Source organism: Phyllostomus discolor, chromosome 10 (assembly GCF_004126475.2).
Source record: "Phyllostomus discolor isolate MPI-MPIP mPhyDis1 chromosome 10, mPhyDis1.pri.v3, whole genome shotgun sequence".
Taxonomy (NCBI): domain Eukaryota; kingdom Metazoa; phylum Chordata; class Mammalia; order Chiroptera; family Phyllostomidae; genus Phyllostomus; species Phyllostomus discolor.
This window is the reverse complement of record NC_040912.2, coordinates 34841592-34854516: the sequence shown is the minus strand read 5'-3', so window position 1 is coordinate 34854516 and position 12925 is coordinate 34841592. Positions and strand designations below refer to the sequence as shown.

The 12925-nt window shown below is 34.7% G+C and overlaps 1 protein-coding gene across 6 annotated transcripts in view; it reads left to right on the top strand.

Annotated features, from left to right (window-relative positions):
- The window catches only part of RUNDC3B (RUN domain containing 3B), a 150487-nt gene that overhangs the window by 94434 nt on the left and 43128 nt on the right, over positions 1-12925 (top strand). For 5 of the 6 annotated variants that reach the window (XM_028525651.2, XM_028525650.1, XM_036010659.1 and 2 more), the window contains 3 exons: positions 2025-2114; positions 4935-5015; positions 6828-6996. In XM_028525651.2, the coding sequence (XP_028381452.1) occupies positions 2025-2114; positions 4935-5015; positions 6828-6996 (340 nt within the window). The remainder of the gene's footprint in view (positions 1-2024; positions 2115-4934; positions 5016-6827; positions 6997-12925) is intronic. The other variant, XM_036010658.1, reaches the window with a different exon arrangement.

Here is a 12925-nt window from a genome sequence, read left to right as displayed (position 1 = left end):
TTCTATGAGTCGATAAAATATTCTTCCAACAGCTAATTCAGTGATCAGAGTGGTAAAAATTTCACATATATAGATTTGTCTAAATGTTTGGTTTTTTTTTTTTTGTGGAACACCTCAATTGAATATGTAGAAATTCCTTCAATTTCCTTTACTAATCTTTGTTAGGCTGAAAGTTTTAGTTTTTCTGCTTTTATATAAATCAATAAAAGCAGTTCCCATATTTCCAAGGAAACAGCAAACATCTATTCCAAGCTAGTCTTCCTACCATGTTTGTTTGCAGCCTTGCATCTGTTAAAGGGTGAATAGTTGTCGCTTTTCTTTTCTCCTTTTTATTCATTTAAAATTCCTTATGAGCCATAACAGAAGTTAAATTCTCCTTAAAAATTTTGTCTTACAAGCAATAGAATGGTTTAATAGAACATAAAGTAAGAAGAATTGGGCTTTCTCCTTGAGGAATTTATCAATGTGAGCTTGGGAAATCATTTTAACCTAATTCTTCTCTTGATGGTGAATTTGAAATTAATGAGAATTCCTTTGGCATTTACTTCATGGGCTTTTTGCAGGTATCAAATGATATGTTTGTAAAACTATTTGGTAAACTCCAAACTGTTCAAAATTGGTAGTGAATTATGAACATTTAAAAATATTTTTCAGTCTTTAAAAACTAATAAATACAGAAAAAAAGCAAGACAAATTTCATTTAGTAAATGGGTTATTAGTGGGGTATTATAGCTTAGTGTTCATTGTCTATAATACATAATGTAAATAGGTATAACAATTTAAGGATCCCTGGTTATTGAAGATAAACTAGTTTTTGCATAGCATTTTTAAGTAAATTTAATTATCTTACATTCTTTTGTGGGAAAATTCTTAAGCCCCATATTATGATTTTTTTCCTAAATGTCTATTTTAAATATTTTAAAATAAAAATGTACTTGATTATATTTTTTAAATTTACTTGTTTTATACATCAATGTGCTATTCATCTATGATACAGGATTTTACTGGTAGCAGTGATGGAAAGTTCATAAAAGATTAATAGAAAACTAAGGTGTTTTTTTAAAATTTTTGTTTAATTTTATTTATTTTTTATTGTTGTTCAATTAGAATTGTCCCATTTTAAAACTAACACTAGCCAGCCCTGGCCAGATGGCTCAGTTGGTCTGAGCACTGTCCTGTACAACAAAAGGTTACAAGTTCCATCTCCAGTCAGGGCACATGCCTAGGTTGTGGGTTTGATCCCCACTGGGGGTGTGTAAGGGAGGCAGCCAGTCTCAATGTAACTCTCTCGCATTAATGTTTTTCTCTCTCTCCCTCCCTCTCCCTTCTCTCTTCCCTCTCTCTAGCCTTCTCTCGCTCTCCTGTCATTCCCCCTTTCTCTAAAATCAGTAAACATATCCTCAGGTGAGAATTTAAAAAAATAAACTAACATTAGTCAAAAGAGAAGGCTTTATAAGAATTAGCAAAAATATTCATATTCACATTTTGTCAGAGACAATGATATGTTTTTCATATACAGCCACCTTAATAGTCCATCTGCCCTATTAGCATTGCAGTGTTAAAGATTAGCATAAATTACTAATAACCACACCTTCCTATTAATTTTAGTAATAGTCTTTGGAAGTACAGAAAAAACAGACTGTGTTTGTTTGTTCTGTGTATAGAACAATCGTCTATGTTGTTTTGAAAATAGACCAGTGTAAATGATCATGAAATTTGCATCTTTCAGATTACATTTATATGGCTTCACCATTAGGGAAAATTGCTAGGCAGTTTAGACCCTTTGAATTATAACTCTTTTTAAGGGAAAGGAAGTGGAAACACTTAGAATGATTTTTTTGTTATGCTGATGTGGTATTTTTTCCTCCTAAATATCTATAAGAGTTGGGTGACCCAAGTATGTTTTTATTTTGACAAACTAAATACAATTTAGTTCTTCCTGCTTTAATTCGGGCTCTAAGCGATTTCTCTAGATGAACTTTTCTGTTTTTAATACTTACCTATTCACCCATTTCACCTTTCAGGCGATTTTATGAAGATGGAGCAATTGTCTTGGGTGAGGAAGCAAATATGCTTGCTGGCATGCTGCTTGGGCTCAATGCTATTGATTTCAGGTACTTCATTGTAACCAAGTGTATTCAGCTTTTAAATTTGTCTTCCTTACAATAGCTTCTACTCATGATTCTTCCTTTCAATTTTCTAAGAAAAGTACATAGTTGAATATTGGTATTTGTATCACATTGTTCCCTTTTATATGACATCAGTTTTCTAAATGGGTTTGCTCTCAGAGGGGAAACTGTCTCAAACTTAAAGAATTAACTTTCAGGCAACTTGTCTAGTTTGGGTAAAAAGAAAGCTTAGACTACATTCCCCCAAGTGGAAGAGTCATGTACTCTGGTAGCACCGAAGGAAGTATTTTTCTATGTACTCTGAGTATTTTTCTGTTGCTGCTTTAAAATGAAAAGACATACACAGAAAGTAGACTCAAAGCCAGGAAGATTTTTGTTATCTCATGTGTTGAGATAAAGAAGATCCTGAGAGGACATTTTGGGTGTCTGTGTTTCTCATGTTATATCTCTAAAATATAAAACATATTAATATTTGCTTTTATTATCAGCAAGATGAATCAACAAGATGAATTGGATCAACAAGATGAATTGGTTCCAGACTAAAGTTACAAGTACTAAAAAGGGACACTGTCATTTCTTTCTACATTTTCAGAAACCTCTTTTGGCATTTCTCTAACTTATCCAAGATTTATACTGAAAGTAAAACATTAGTTTATAATAAGAATGGGAGCATAAGAATGAAGAAAATAATATCTTTTAATTTAAATATACCACTTAAAATCTAGGAATATTATTAAAATGAGTGTAAACTTAAATGAAAATCTACTTTTAGGTCTTGATTTAAAAAAAATAATGCTGCCCATTTTCACTGAGGTTACCTTTTTCTGGCAAATCACTTCCTTTCAAAATGTGCCATTTTATAATTAACATTTCATTAAGTAGTGTTAGGTTGATTAGCTTAATCGTTTAGGATGAACATGACAGATGCAACATGAAGGTTGTCTTTATGATCCCTCTGAGGGGGTTAACTTCTTACATGGCATGCTGCTGGCTCTATCTAAATCCTTTACAATTTTATTTTTTGGTAAAAAACAAAAAACCCAAAAACCTGGAAGAAGAATGTGAACTGTTGAAATATTGTAACCCATTGATACTACTATACAGTCAGCTGAGAACAACTCCTAAATATACATTAGTAATGTTTCTGTAAAAAAGAAGGAAAGCCCATATAAAATGTTGCCAGTGTGATTCTCTGTTTATTCAAGTCTGGAAGAAAATATGTATCTTTGATATTAATATATTAGAACAAGTATTTCCACAAGCAAACTTCCCAAAGACACCAGAAGATAGGAGTTCATAGATGAATCATGTATTTCTTTTGAAAAATTAACCTACATCATTTAAATATTCCTGTGTTCATCTTTCTAGAAGATACACTTCTTTTAATTATAGTAATCTTTTTTCTTTTAAAAATTTTAATGTTTTATTTTTAAAACCTAAAAAATTATATTCAATTACAGCTTACATACATTCAATATTATTTTGTGTTAGTTTCAAGCATTCAACAGAATGGTTAGACAATCATATACTTTACAAAATGTTGCCCCTGATATTTCCAGTACCCACCTGGCACCCTGTGTAGTTATTATATTACTGACTCTATTTCCTATACTGTACTTTACATCCCCATGAATATTGTATAACTATCAATCTGTCTACTTCTCAACCTAAGAACAGTAACTTTAAATCTAAACACCTTTTTTTTGGGGGGGAAAAAAAACCTGTCTGGATGTACCATTACACAAAAGAAAGATTACTGGGTTGGAGAACCAGGGGATTTGGAGCTTTTACTGGCTTTATGAAACTCACAGTATGACTCTGGGCCAGTTCCTTAACCTTTTCCTTGTTGCCATACTATTCTATTTAAGGGAGAGGGGTTCCATTTTTATTCCTCAATAGACTTCATGTATTTCTCCTGTGCTCTTCACACATTAGTCCATCTAGTTCTAGGGTTACTCAATATCTTCTTGCTCAGCCAACCATCTTCAAAACAAGTTTTGTTGACAAATCCTGAATTTTCTGCAAGAGCCTCATTAATTTCCGTTACTTCTGATAGAGGAGATAGGGTTCACTACCAGCTCTCTCACTTTCTGAAGCACCAAACTTGTTAGTTCAATTTTGTGCCAACTTCAGGCAGACTCAGTAAACATCTCCCAAGCTTCCATTGCAAAATTTCTGATTCCCACCATTCCGGTATCATTTTCTGTCATTCATTCAATTCATGTTGCTCTGCAAAATTACCCAGAGAGCAGCCTGGGGCTTGTGTGCAGCTGGACAGCATTGGCCCTCGGCTCCAGAGTTGTGAGCCATGGTCGTCAAGGCAATGAGCAGGTTGCAGGCCCTGGCGCCTGCTCTGCCTGCTGGGGGCACCATGTTCCCAGGGGAAAACCCACATTTTTATAATTATTTAGATCTTTGTAGGAGTACTCAATGTGACCAGAGAATTTGTATGTAAATGTGAACAAATCTTCATTTGAAAATTCTCTAGTGATACCCTAAAAGGTTTGATAAAGACCAACACAGTGTGAAATAAGTAACATTTGAAAAGATTTCTCAGTAAATTTTACTTTTGCATGGTATATTTGTATAACAGTGTATTAACTTATACAATTCTTTATCATTTATATTGAAGGTAAAATGTCTTTATTGAGATGTTTATTTGTAACATGTAGTATTTAAATTACAAACAAAAAAATTTACCTGCAATTTGATAAAACAAATGTCTCTAACAAATTTTTTATAACACTTCACTTTGATTTAAAATTTTATATATTAATATGGAATATTTATTGTCTGTTGTCTCAGCTTCTGCCTAAAGGGGGAGGGATTGGATGGCAACTTTCCTGCTGTAATAGATTATACACCATACTTGAAGTTTACCCAAAGGTATTTGACATATAGAAATATGTTATTGAAATGCTAATTTATCATTGACTGTCTTATACAATATATTCATCTGATTAAAATTAATTTTTATTTTATCAATTTATGGAAACATCTATAAATATAAACTCCAGTTGCATTTTTAGTATTCATACAGTTTTTACATCATTGTTATCTGCATAAATACAGTTTTTGAAAGGTAGCATGTATTTCTATTGCTGATAATGAATAATTTGTCATTATTATAATTCATTATTAGACTGGGTTCAGTTTATCTCCATTATTAAGAAAAGAAGAATGAACATTTTTGTGTAAATCAATTTTCATTTTATTTCTATTTTGAATTTTACAGAGTTATTCAGGTAAATACAACAAAAATTTTATGGCTTTTAAAGTCTATCCTTATAAAAGAGTTGCACTAATGTATTCTAGTACCAGTCTTGTGTGAGAGTTATGAATTCCCACAGTCTCACATCAGGCATTGAAAATCAATCAGATGAAATCCATAGACTTTCTGAAGGTCTGCCTTCACTTACTGATTTCTGAATGGAACGGTGATCTTTATGTACCTCTAAAATGTTATGATCAGGCCAGAGGCTGTAAGGGAAAGAGAAAGTGAGTAATATGTGTACCTATGTTCTGTGTATACACACACACAATCAAGATGTATTAATGGAGTGCCTAGTGTAGGAACAAACTGTCCTCTGTACCAGGGACACACAGATGTTTAGAGTATAGAAATTTCATGAATTTCTGAAAAAGAATACATCTCCTCTCCCCAAGATCATCATCGTTTAGTGAGAGAAGTTACTATTATTTCAGAGCTAGGAGTGTGAATATATTTTGGATGATGAAAAAGAAGGAAAAATAGGGTATTGTGGCAGCCAGATAACTTAAGTTGATTACTGAAGAAAAGGGATAATTCTAGTGCATCAGATCTAGAAAAGAAATACAGCATGAAGTTGTTTTGAATAGGCATAAAATTATACTGTTTTGGGATATGCTGGATTATAGGATACTTTGTGGAGATAATGAATAGTTCAAAATAATACTAGTAAAATTATATTAATAACAGTTATTGAATATATATCAGGCATTGTTCTAAGGGCTTTATTTCTATTAACTCATTAATCCTCAAAAGCCAGTGAGGTAGGCACCGTTGATCCTTATTTTACAAGGGAGAGAACTGAAACATGGAGATGTTAAGTAACTTGTCCACAGTCCCACAGGTTTTTTGTGCAGAGTGGGCCACAGATCTAAAGTTGAGGAGCAAGATTAATGGAAATTTGCATGCAATTTCCTTTCTTTGATGCACAAATCTAAAAATGCATACATAGCCTTTTCTCCTTTACATATTAAGGGATTCCTACCACCTTGTTATATGAAAGACACTAAAATGAGAAGGGAAATACCAGTTCAGCCTAGTCATTAACAAGTTAGAATTATGACCATAGACTTTTTCTTTTTAGAAAGACTTAAACTATCTTAATTGAGCCAATATTTTAAAAATTGAATTGCTTCCACTCAAATATAACTATTTAAATGCATTTTTAAAAAAACTCTATTAGTTTTCTGACTTTAAGAAACTGTCAGAGTCTGTCCCTCCCCAAATGACTGCTTTTAATTTATTTTGGAAGTAATACATATTCATTATAGAAAAATTAAAAACATAGAAAGGTATTTCAAAAAGTTAAAGCCATTATAATATCATTAATTATAATTGTATACTTAGTGCTAAATATACAGAAGTATTTCTTAAAAATCAAAGTTGGTACTATAATTGACTGTATTATTTAAAAATTGTACTCTTCCCAGTTCTGATAGCATCAGCAGTGACGAGGAAGAGCTGAGGACCTTGGGAAGCAGTGGCAGTGAAAGCAGCACCCCAGAGAATGTCGGGCCTCCTTTCATCATGGACGAGAATAGTTGGTTCAACAAGTGCAAGAGGGTGAAACAAAAGTATCAGCTGACCCTGGAACAGAAGGTATTCATTGGTGTCAAAAGTCATTAATTTGGTTCTAGTTATTGCCTTGGGACTGCCACTGCCAAAAGATCTTTTAGCTAAATGAAAGAGTTTGCCAGTTGCTCCTTTCTTTCTGTTCTATTTCAAGAAGGGCTTTGTTAAAATTTTTTAATTTTATGTTTTACTATAAAAATAAGCCATTTATTCTTCTGTATGCAGTTTCATTTACATGTTTGAGATTTTAGTTTCTCTGATTAATTTCATAAGATATTATTCTGTATGTAAAAAGGCAGTAATTGTCTAAGCAAATTCCGTATTTGTCTCATTTGTTCTTTTTTATTTTACTTTCTTCAAGTACAGTTGTCTCCAATTTCCCCCCACCACTCCCAGTCCTCCCCACCCATCTCCTACCCACAATCATATCCCCCTTTGGCTTTGTCCATGTGTCCTTATACATGTTCCTTGACAACCCTTCCTGTTTTTTTCCCTGTAATCCCCTCCCCATTCCCCTCTGGCTACTGTTATTTTGTTCTTTATTTCCATGTCTCTGGTTATATTTTGTTTACTTGTTTGTTTTATTGACTAGGTTCCAATTATAGGTGAGATCATATAATATTTGTCTTTACCACCTGGTTTATTTCATTTGGTATAATGTTCTCCAGACCCATCTATGCTGTAGCAAAGGATGGGAGCACCTTCTTTCTTTCTGCTGTGTAGTATTCCATTGTGTAAATGTACCACAGTTTTTTGATCTCTTAATTTACTGATGGGCACTTAGGTTGCTCCCAGCACTTGGCTATTATGAATAATGCTGCTATGAACATTGGGGTACATAGGGTCTTTAGGTTTGGTGGTTTAGGGTTCTTAGGGTATAATCACAGCAGTGGAATTGCCAGGTCAAAAGGCAGTTCCATTTTTAGTTTTCTGAGGAAATTCCATACTGTTTTTCACAGTGGCTGCACCAGTCTGCATTCCCACCAACAGTGTACTGGGGTTCCCTTTTCCCCACAACCTTGCCAGCACTTGTTGTTTGTTGATTTGTTCTTATAATGGTCATTCTGACTGGTATGAAGTGGTATCTCATTGTGGTTTTAATTTGCATCTCTCTGATAGCTAGTGATGCTGAGCATCCTTTCATATGTCTCTTGGCCCTCTGTATGTCCTCCAGAAGAAGTGTCTGTTCATGTACTTTGCCCATTTTTTAATTGGGTTGATTGTCTTCCTGGAGTGGAATCATGTAAGTTCTTTATATATTTTGGAGATCAAATCCTTGTCCAAGGTATCATTGGCAAATATATTTTCCATAGAGTTAGTTCCCTTTTCATTTTGCTGATGTTTTCTTCCGCCATTTAGAAGCTTTTTATTTTGATGAAGTCCCATTTGTTTATTATTTCCTTTATGTCCTTCACACTAGGGGACATATCAGTGAGAATATTGCTGTGTGGAATATCTGAGATTTTCCTCCCTGTGTTCTCCTCTAGGACTTTAATGGTGTTGCGATTTATGTTTAAGTCTTTCATCCATCTTGAGTTTACTTTTGTGTATGATGTAAGTTGGTGGTCAAGTTTCATTTTTTTTGCATGTAGCTGTCCAGCTCTCCCAACATCATTTATTGAAGTGGAAATTTTTACTCCATTTTATGCTTCTGCCCCCTTTTTCAAATATTAATTGACCATAGAGACTTGGGTTTATTTCTGGGTTCTCTATTCTATTTCATTGAGCTATGTGTCTGTTCTTATGCTAGTACCAGACTGTTTTGATTACAGTGGCCTTGTAGTATAATTTGATATCAGGTATTGTGATACCTCCTACTTTGTTCTTCTTTCTCAAAATTACTGTGGCTATTCAGGGTCACTTATGGTTCCATAAAAATTTTTGAAATGTTTGTTCTATGACTGTAAAATATGTCATTGGTACTTTAATAGGAATTGCATTGAATCTTAAATTGCTTTGGGTAGTATGGACATTTTGATGATGTTAATTCTTCCAGTCCATGGACACGGTATATGCTTCCATTTGTTTGCATCTTCCTTAATTTCTTCAGTATTGTGTAGTTTTTTGAGTACAGGTCTTTCACCTCCTTAGTTAGGTTCATTCCTAGGTACTTTATTTTTCTTGTTGCTGTAGCAAATGGGACTTTTTTCCTGATTTCTGTTTCTGATATTTCATTGTTGGTGTTGAAAAATGCCTTCTATTGCTGAATATTGACTTTGTGTCCTGCTGTTTTGCCAAATTCACTTAGAAGTTCGAGTAGTTTTTTGGTGGAGTCTGTAGGGTTTTCTATATATACAATCATGTCATCTGCAGATAATAACTGTTTTGCTTCCTCCTTTCCTATTTGGATGCCTTCTCTTTCTTTTTCTAGTCTGATTGCTGTGGCTAGGACTTCCAATAATATGTTAAATGAAGTGGTGAAAGCGAACATCCTTGTCTTTTTCCTGATCTTAGTGGGAAAGCTTTTAGTTTTTGCCCTTTGAGTATGATGCTGGCTGTAGGTCTCTCATATATGGTCTTCATTATGTTGAGGTATGTTCCCTGTACTCCCACTTTGCTGAGTGTTTTTATCATAAATGGGTGCTGTACCTTATCAAATGCTTTTTCTGAATCCATTGATATGATCATGTGATTTCTTCTTTCCATTTCTTTATGTGATGTATTACGTTTATTGATTTGCAAATATTATACCATCCTTGCATTCCTGGGATGAATCCTGCTTCATCATGGTCTGTGATCTTTGTAATATATTGCTGGATGTGGTTTGCCAATATCTTGTTAAGGAGTTCAGTGTCTATGTTCATCAGCAATGTTGGCCTGTAGTTTTCTTTCTTTGTTGTCTCTATCTGGTTTTGGGATTAGGATGATGGTGGCTTCATGAAAAGAGTTTGGAAGTTTTCCCTCTTCTTGAATTTTTTGGTATAGTCTGTGAAGGATAGGGGTTAGCTCCTCCTTAAATGTTTTATAAAATTCTTCTGTGAAACTATCTGGTCCAGGGCTTTTGTGTGCTGGGAGTTTATTGATTACTGCTTCTATTTCACCAGCTGTTATTGATTTATTCAGGCTTTCTGTTTCTTCTTGATTCAGTTTTGAAAAATTACATTTTTTAGAAAATTGTCCATTTCACCTAGGTTTTCAAATTTCTTGGTGTATAGTTTAGTTCTTCATAGTAATTTCTTACTGTCTTTTGTATTTCTGTGGTGTCAGTTGTAATCTCTCCTCTTTAATTTCTGATTGTGTTTATTTAGGTCCTCTGTCTTTTTTTCTTGATGTGTCTGGCTAAAGGCTTGTCAATTTTGTTTATCTTTTCAAAGAACCAGCTCCTGGATTTATTGATCCTTTGAGTTGTTCTTTTAGTCTCTGTGTCCTTTAATTCTGCTCAGATCTTGGTTATTTCCTTCCTTCTATGTCAAATGCATTTTCACTGAGGGCCCCATCAGCCTCATGGTTGTCTTCAAAGGGCCAAATGCAATTTTAGGACTGTATAAATGTAACCACTCCTTAACTGTTAAGGAGTTGAAATTACATTTGGCCCTTTGAAGGTAACCACGACACTGATGTGGCCCCCAGTGAAAATGAGTTTGACACCGCTGTTGTACTCACTCTGACCCTGGTTTGTTGTTCCTCCTCCAGTTTTTGTAGATGTAGTGTTAGGTTGTTTATTTGAAATGTTTATGTCTTTTTTAGGTGAGCTTATATTGCTATGAACTTCCCTCTCAGGACTGCCTTTGCTGTGTCCCATAAGTTTTGGACTGTTGTGAGTTCATTTTCATTTGTTTCCAGAAACATTTTGATTTCTCCTTGATCTCATTATTAACCCATTCATTGTTTAATAGCAGGCTTTTTAATCTCCACAGATTTAAGTGTTTTCAAGACTTTTTCCTTGAGATTGGTTTCTAATTTCAGGCCATTGTGGTCCAAGAAAATGTTTGATATGATTTCAAAATTCCTGAATTTGTTGAGGCTTGTTTGGTGTCCTATCAAGTGGTCTGTCTTTGAAAATGTTCCATGTGCCTTTGAAAAGGGTGTGTATTTTGCTTCTTTGGGATTAAAGGTTCTATATATATATCAGTTAAGTCCATTTGATCTAAGGCATTGTCCAATGCTGTAATATTCTTGTTGATATTTTGTTTGGAAGATCTATCCATTTTTGACAGTAGAGTGTTAAAATCTCCTAGTATAAATGTGTTGCTCTCAGTGTCTTTGTCAAAGTCCTCCAAGATTTTCCCTGTATATTTGGGTGCTCCTATGTTGGGTGCATATATGTTTATAATGTTTATGTCTTCTTAATGGATTCTTCTCTTGAGCATTATGAAGTGTCCTTCTGTGTCTCTTTTTATGGCCTTTCTTTTGAAACCTTTTTTGTCTAATATAAGTGTTACTACCCTGGCTTTTTTCCCCTTTCCATTGGCTTAGAATATTTTTTTCCAACCGTTCACTTTCAGTCTGTGTAGGTCTTTAGTTCTGATGTGGGTCTCTTGTAGGCAGCATATGTGTGGGTCATGCTTTCTTATCCATACAACTATCCTGTATCTTTTGATTGCAGCATTTAGTCCATTTAGATTTAATGTTATTATTGGTAGGTACTTATTCATTGCCATTTTATCCCCTTTGTACCTGTGTTCCTTTCCCTCTCATTCTTTTTCTTTCTATTAAAGTAGTCTCTTTAGCACATCTTGCAGTGCTTGTTTGGTGTAGGTGTGTTCTTTCAGACTTCTTCATCCGGGAAACTCCTTATTTTGCTTTCCATTTTAATTGAGAGCCTTGCTGGATAGAGTAATATTGGTTGCAGGACTTTGTTTTTCATTACTGGAATATTTCTTGCCATTCTCTTCTGGCTGGGAGCATTTGCACTGAGAAGTCAGCTGCTAGCTTTATCAGGGCTCCCTTGTTACTTCCTATTTCTCCCTTCTGCCTTTAAGATTCTCTCTTTTTCTTGGAATTTTGCCATTTTAATTATGATATGTCTTGGAGTGGGCCTCTTTGGGTTCCTCTTGATTGGAACCCTCTGTGCTTCCTGGATTTGTGTGACTTTCTTTCTCATCAAATTAGGGAAGTTTTCCATCATTCCTTTTTCAAACAGTTTTCTATCCCTTGTTCCCCTTCTTCTCCTTGTGGTATCCCTATTATACAGCTATTATTAAGTTTCATGTTGTCCTGCAGTTCTTGTAACCCCTCTTCATTCTTTTTGAGTCCTTTTTCCTTTTCTTGGTTTTTCTGGGAGGTTTTTTTTCTACTTTGTTCTCCAGCTTGCTGACTTGATCCTCTGCTTCATCTAGCCTGCTTTTAGTTCCTTCTGTTGTGTTCTTCAATTCAGAACTTGTATTCTTTATTTCCTCTTGGCTCTTGTTGATAGTTTTTGTGTCCTTTTTCATGCTGATATAGTTTGCAGTAAGTTCCTTGTAGCTTCCCTGTAGTATTTGGTAATTCTCACTGAACTCATTGAGCTTCTTTATTAGCATTGTTTTGAACTCAATATCTGATTGCTAACTTGCCTCTATTTCACTTAGTGGTCTTTCTGAGGATTCCTCCATTCCTTTTGATTGGGAGTTGTTTTTTTTGTCTTCCTGTTATTTGGGAGACTCATTTTGTTTGCTTCTGCTTCTTAAATTGATCTGTTTTAACTCCCTGAGTTTGTGGTGTGAACTTTCATGGTAGGAGACCTGTGAGAGTCAGTGGTGCAGTCTCCTTGGTCTCCTGAACTTGATGCTCTTGAGCTGCCCTTTATGCCATTTATGTTGGCTCTCTGGATGTAATTGGGTTTTGATTGTTGTTGGGTCATTCTTTGGTGGGTCCTTCCCTCTAGCTGGTTGACTAAGGGTCACTCTGCCCTCCATGTCTCATATGCTGTTGTGTAGGTGCTGCCAGAACAAAACCACAAAGCCCAGGAAAGAAACCCAAGTCAGCAAAAATCCCCCCCCCCCCCCGAATCCCACTATCAATAGCAAATGAACCA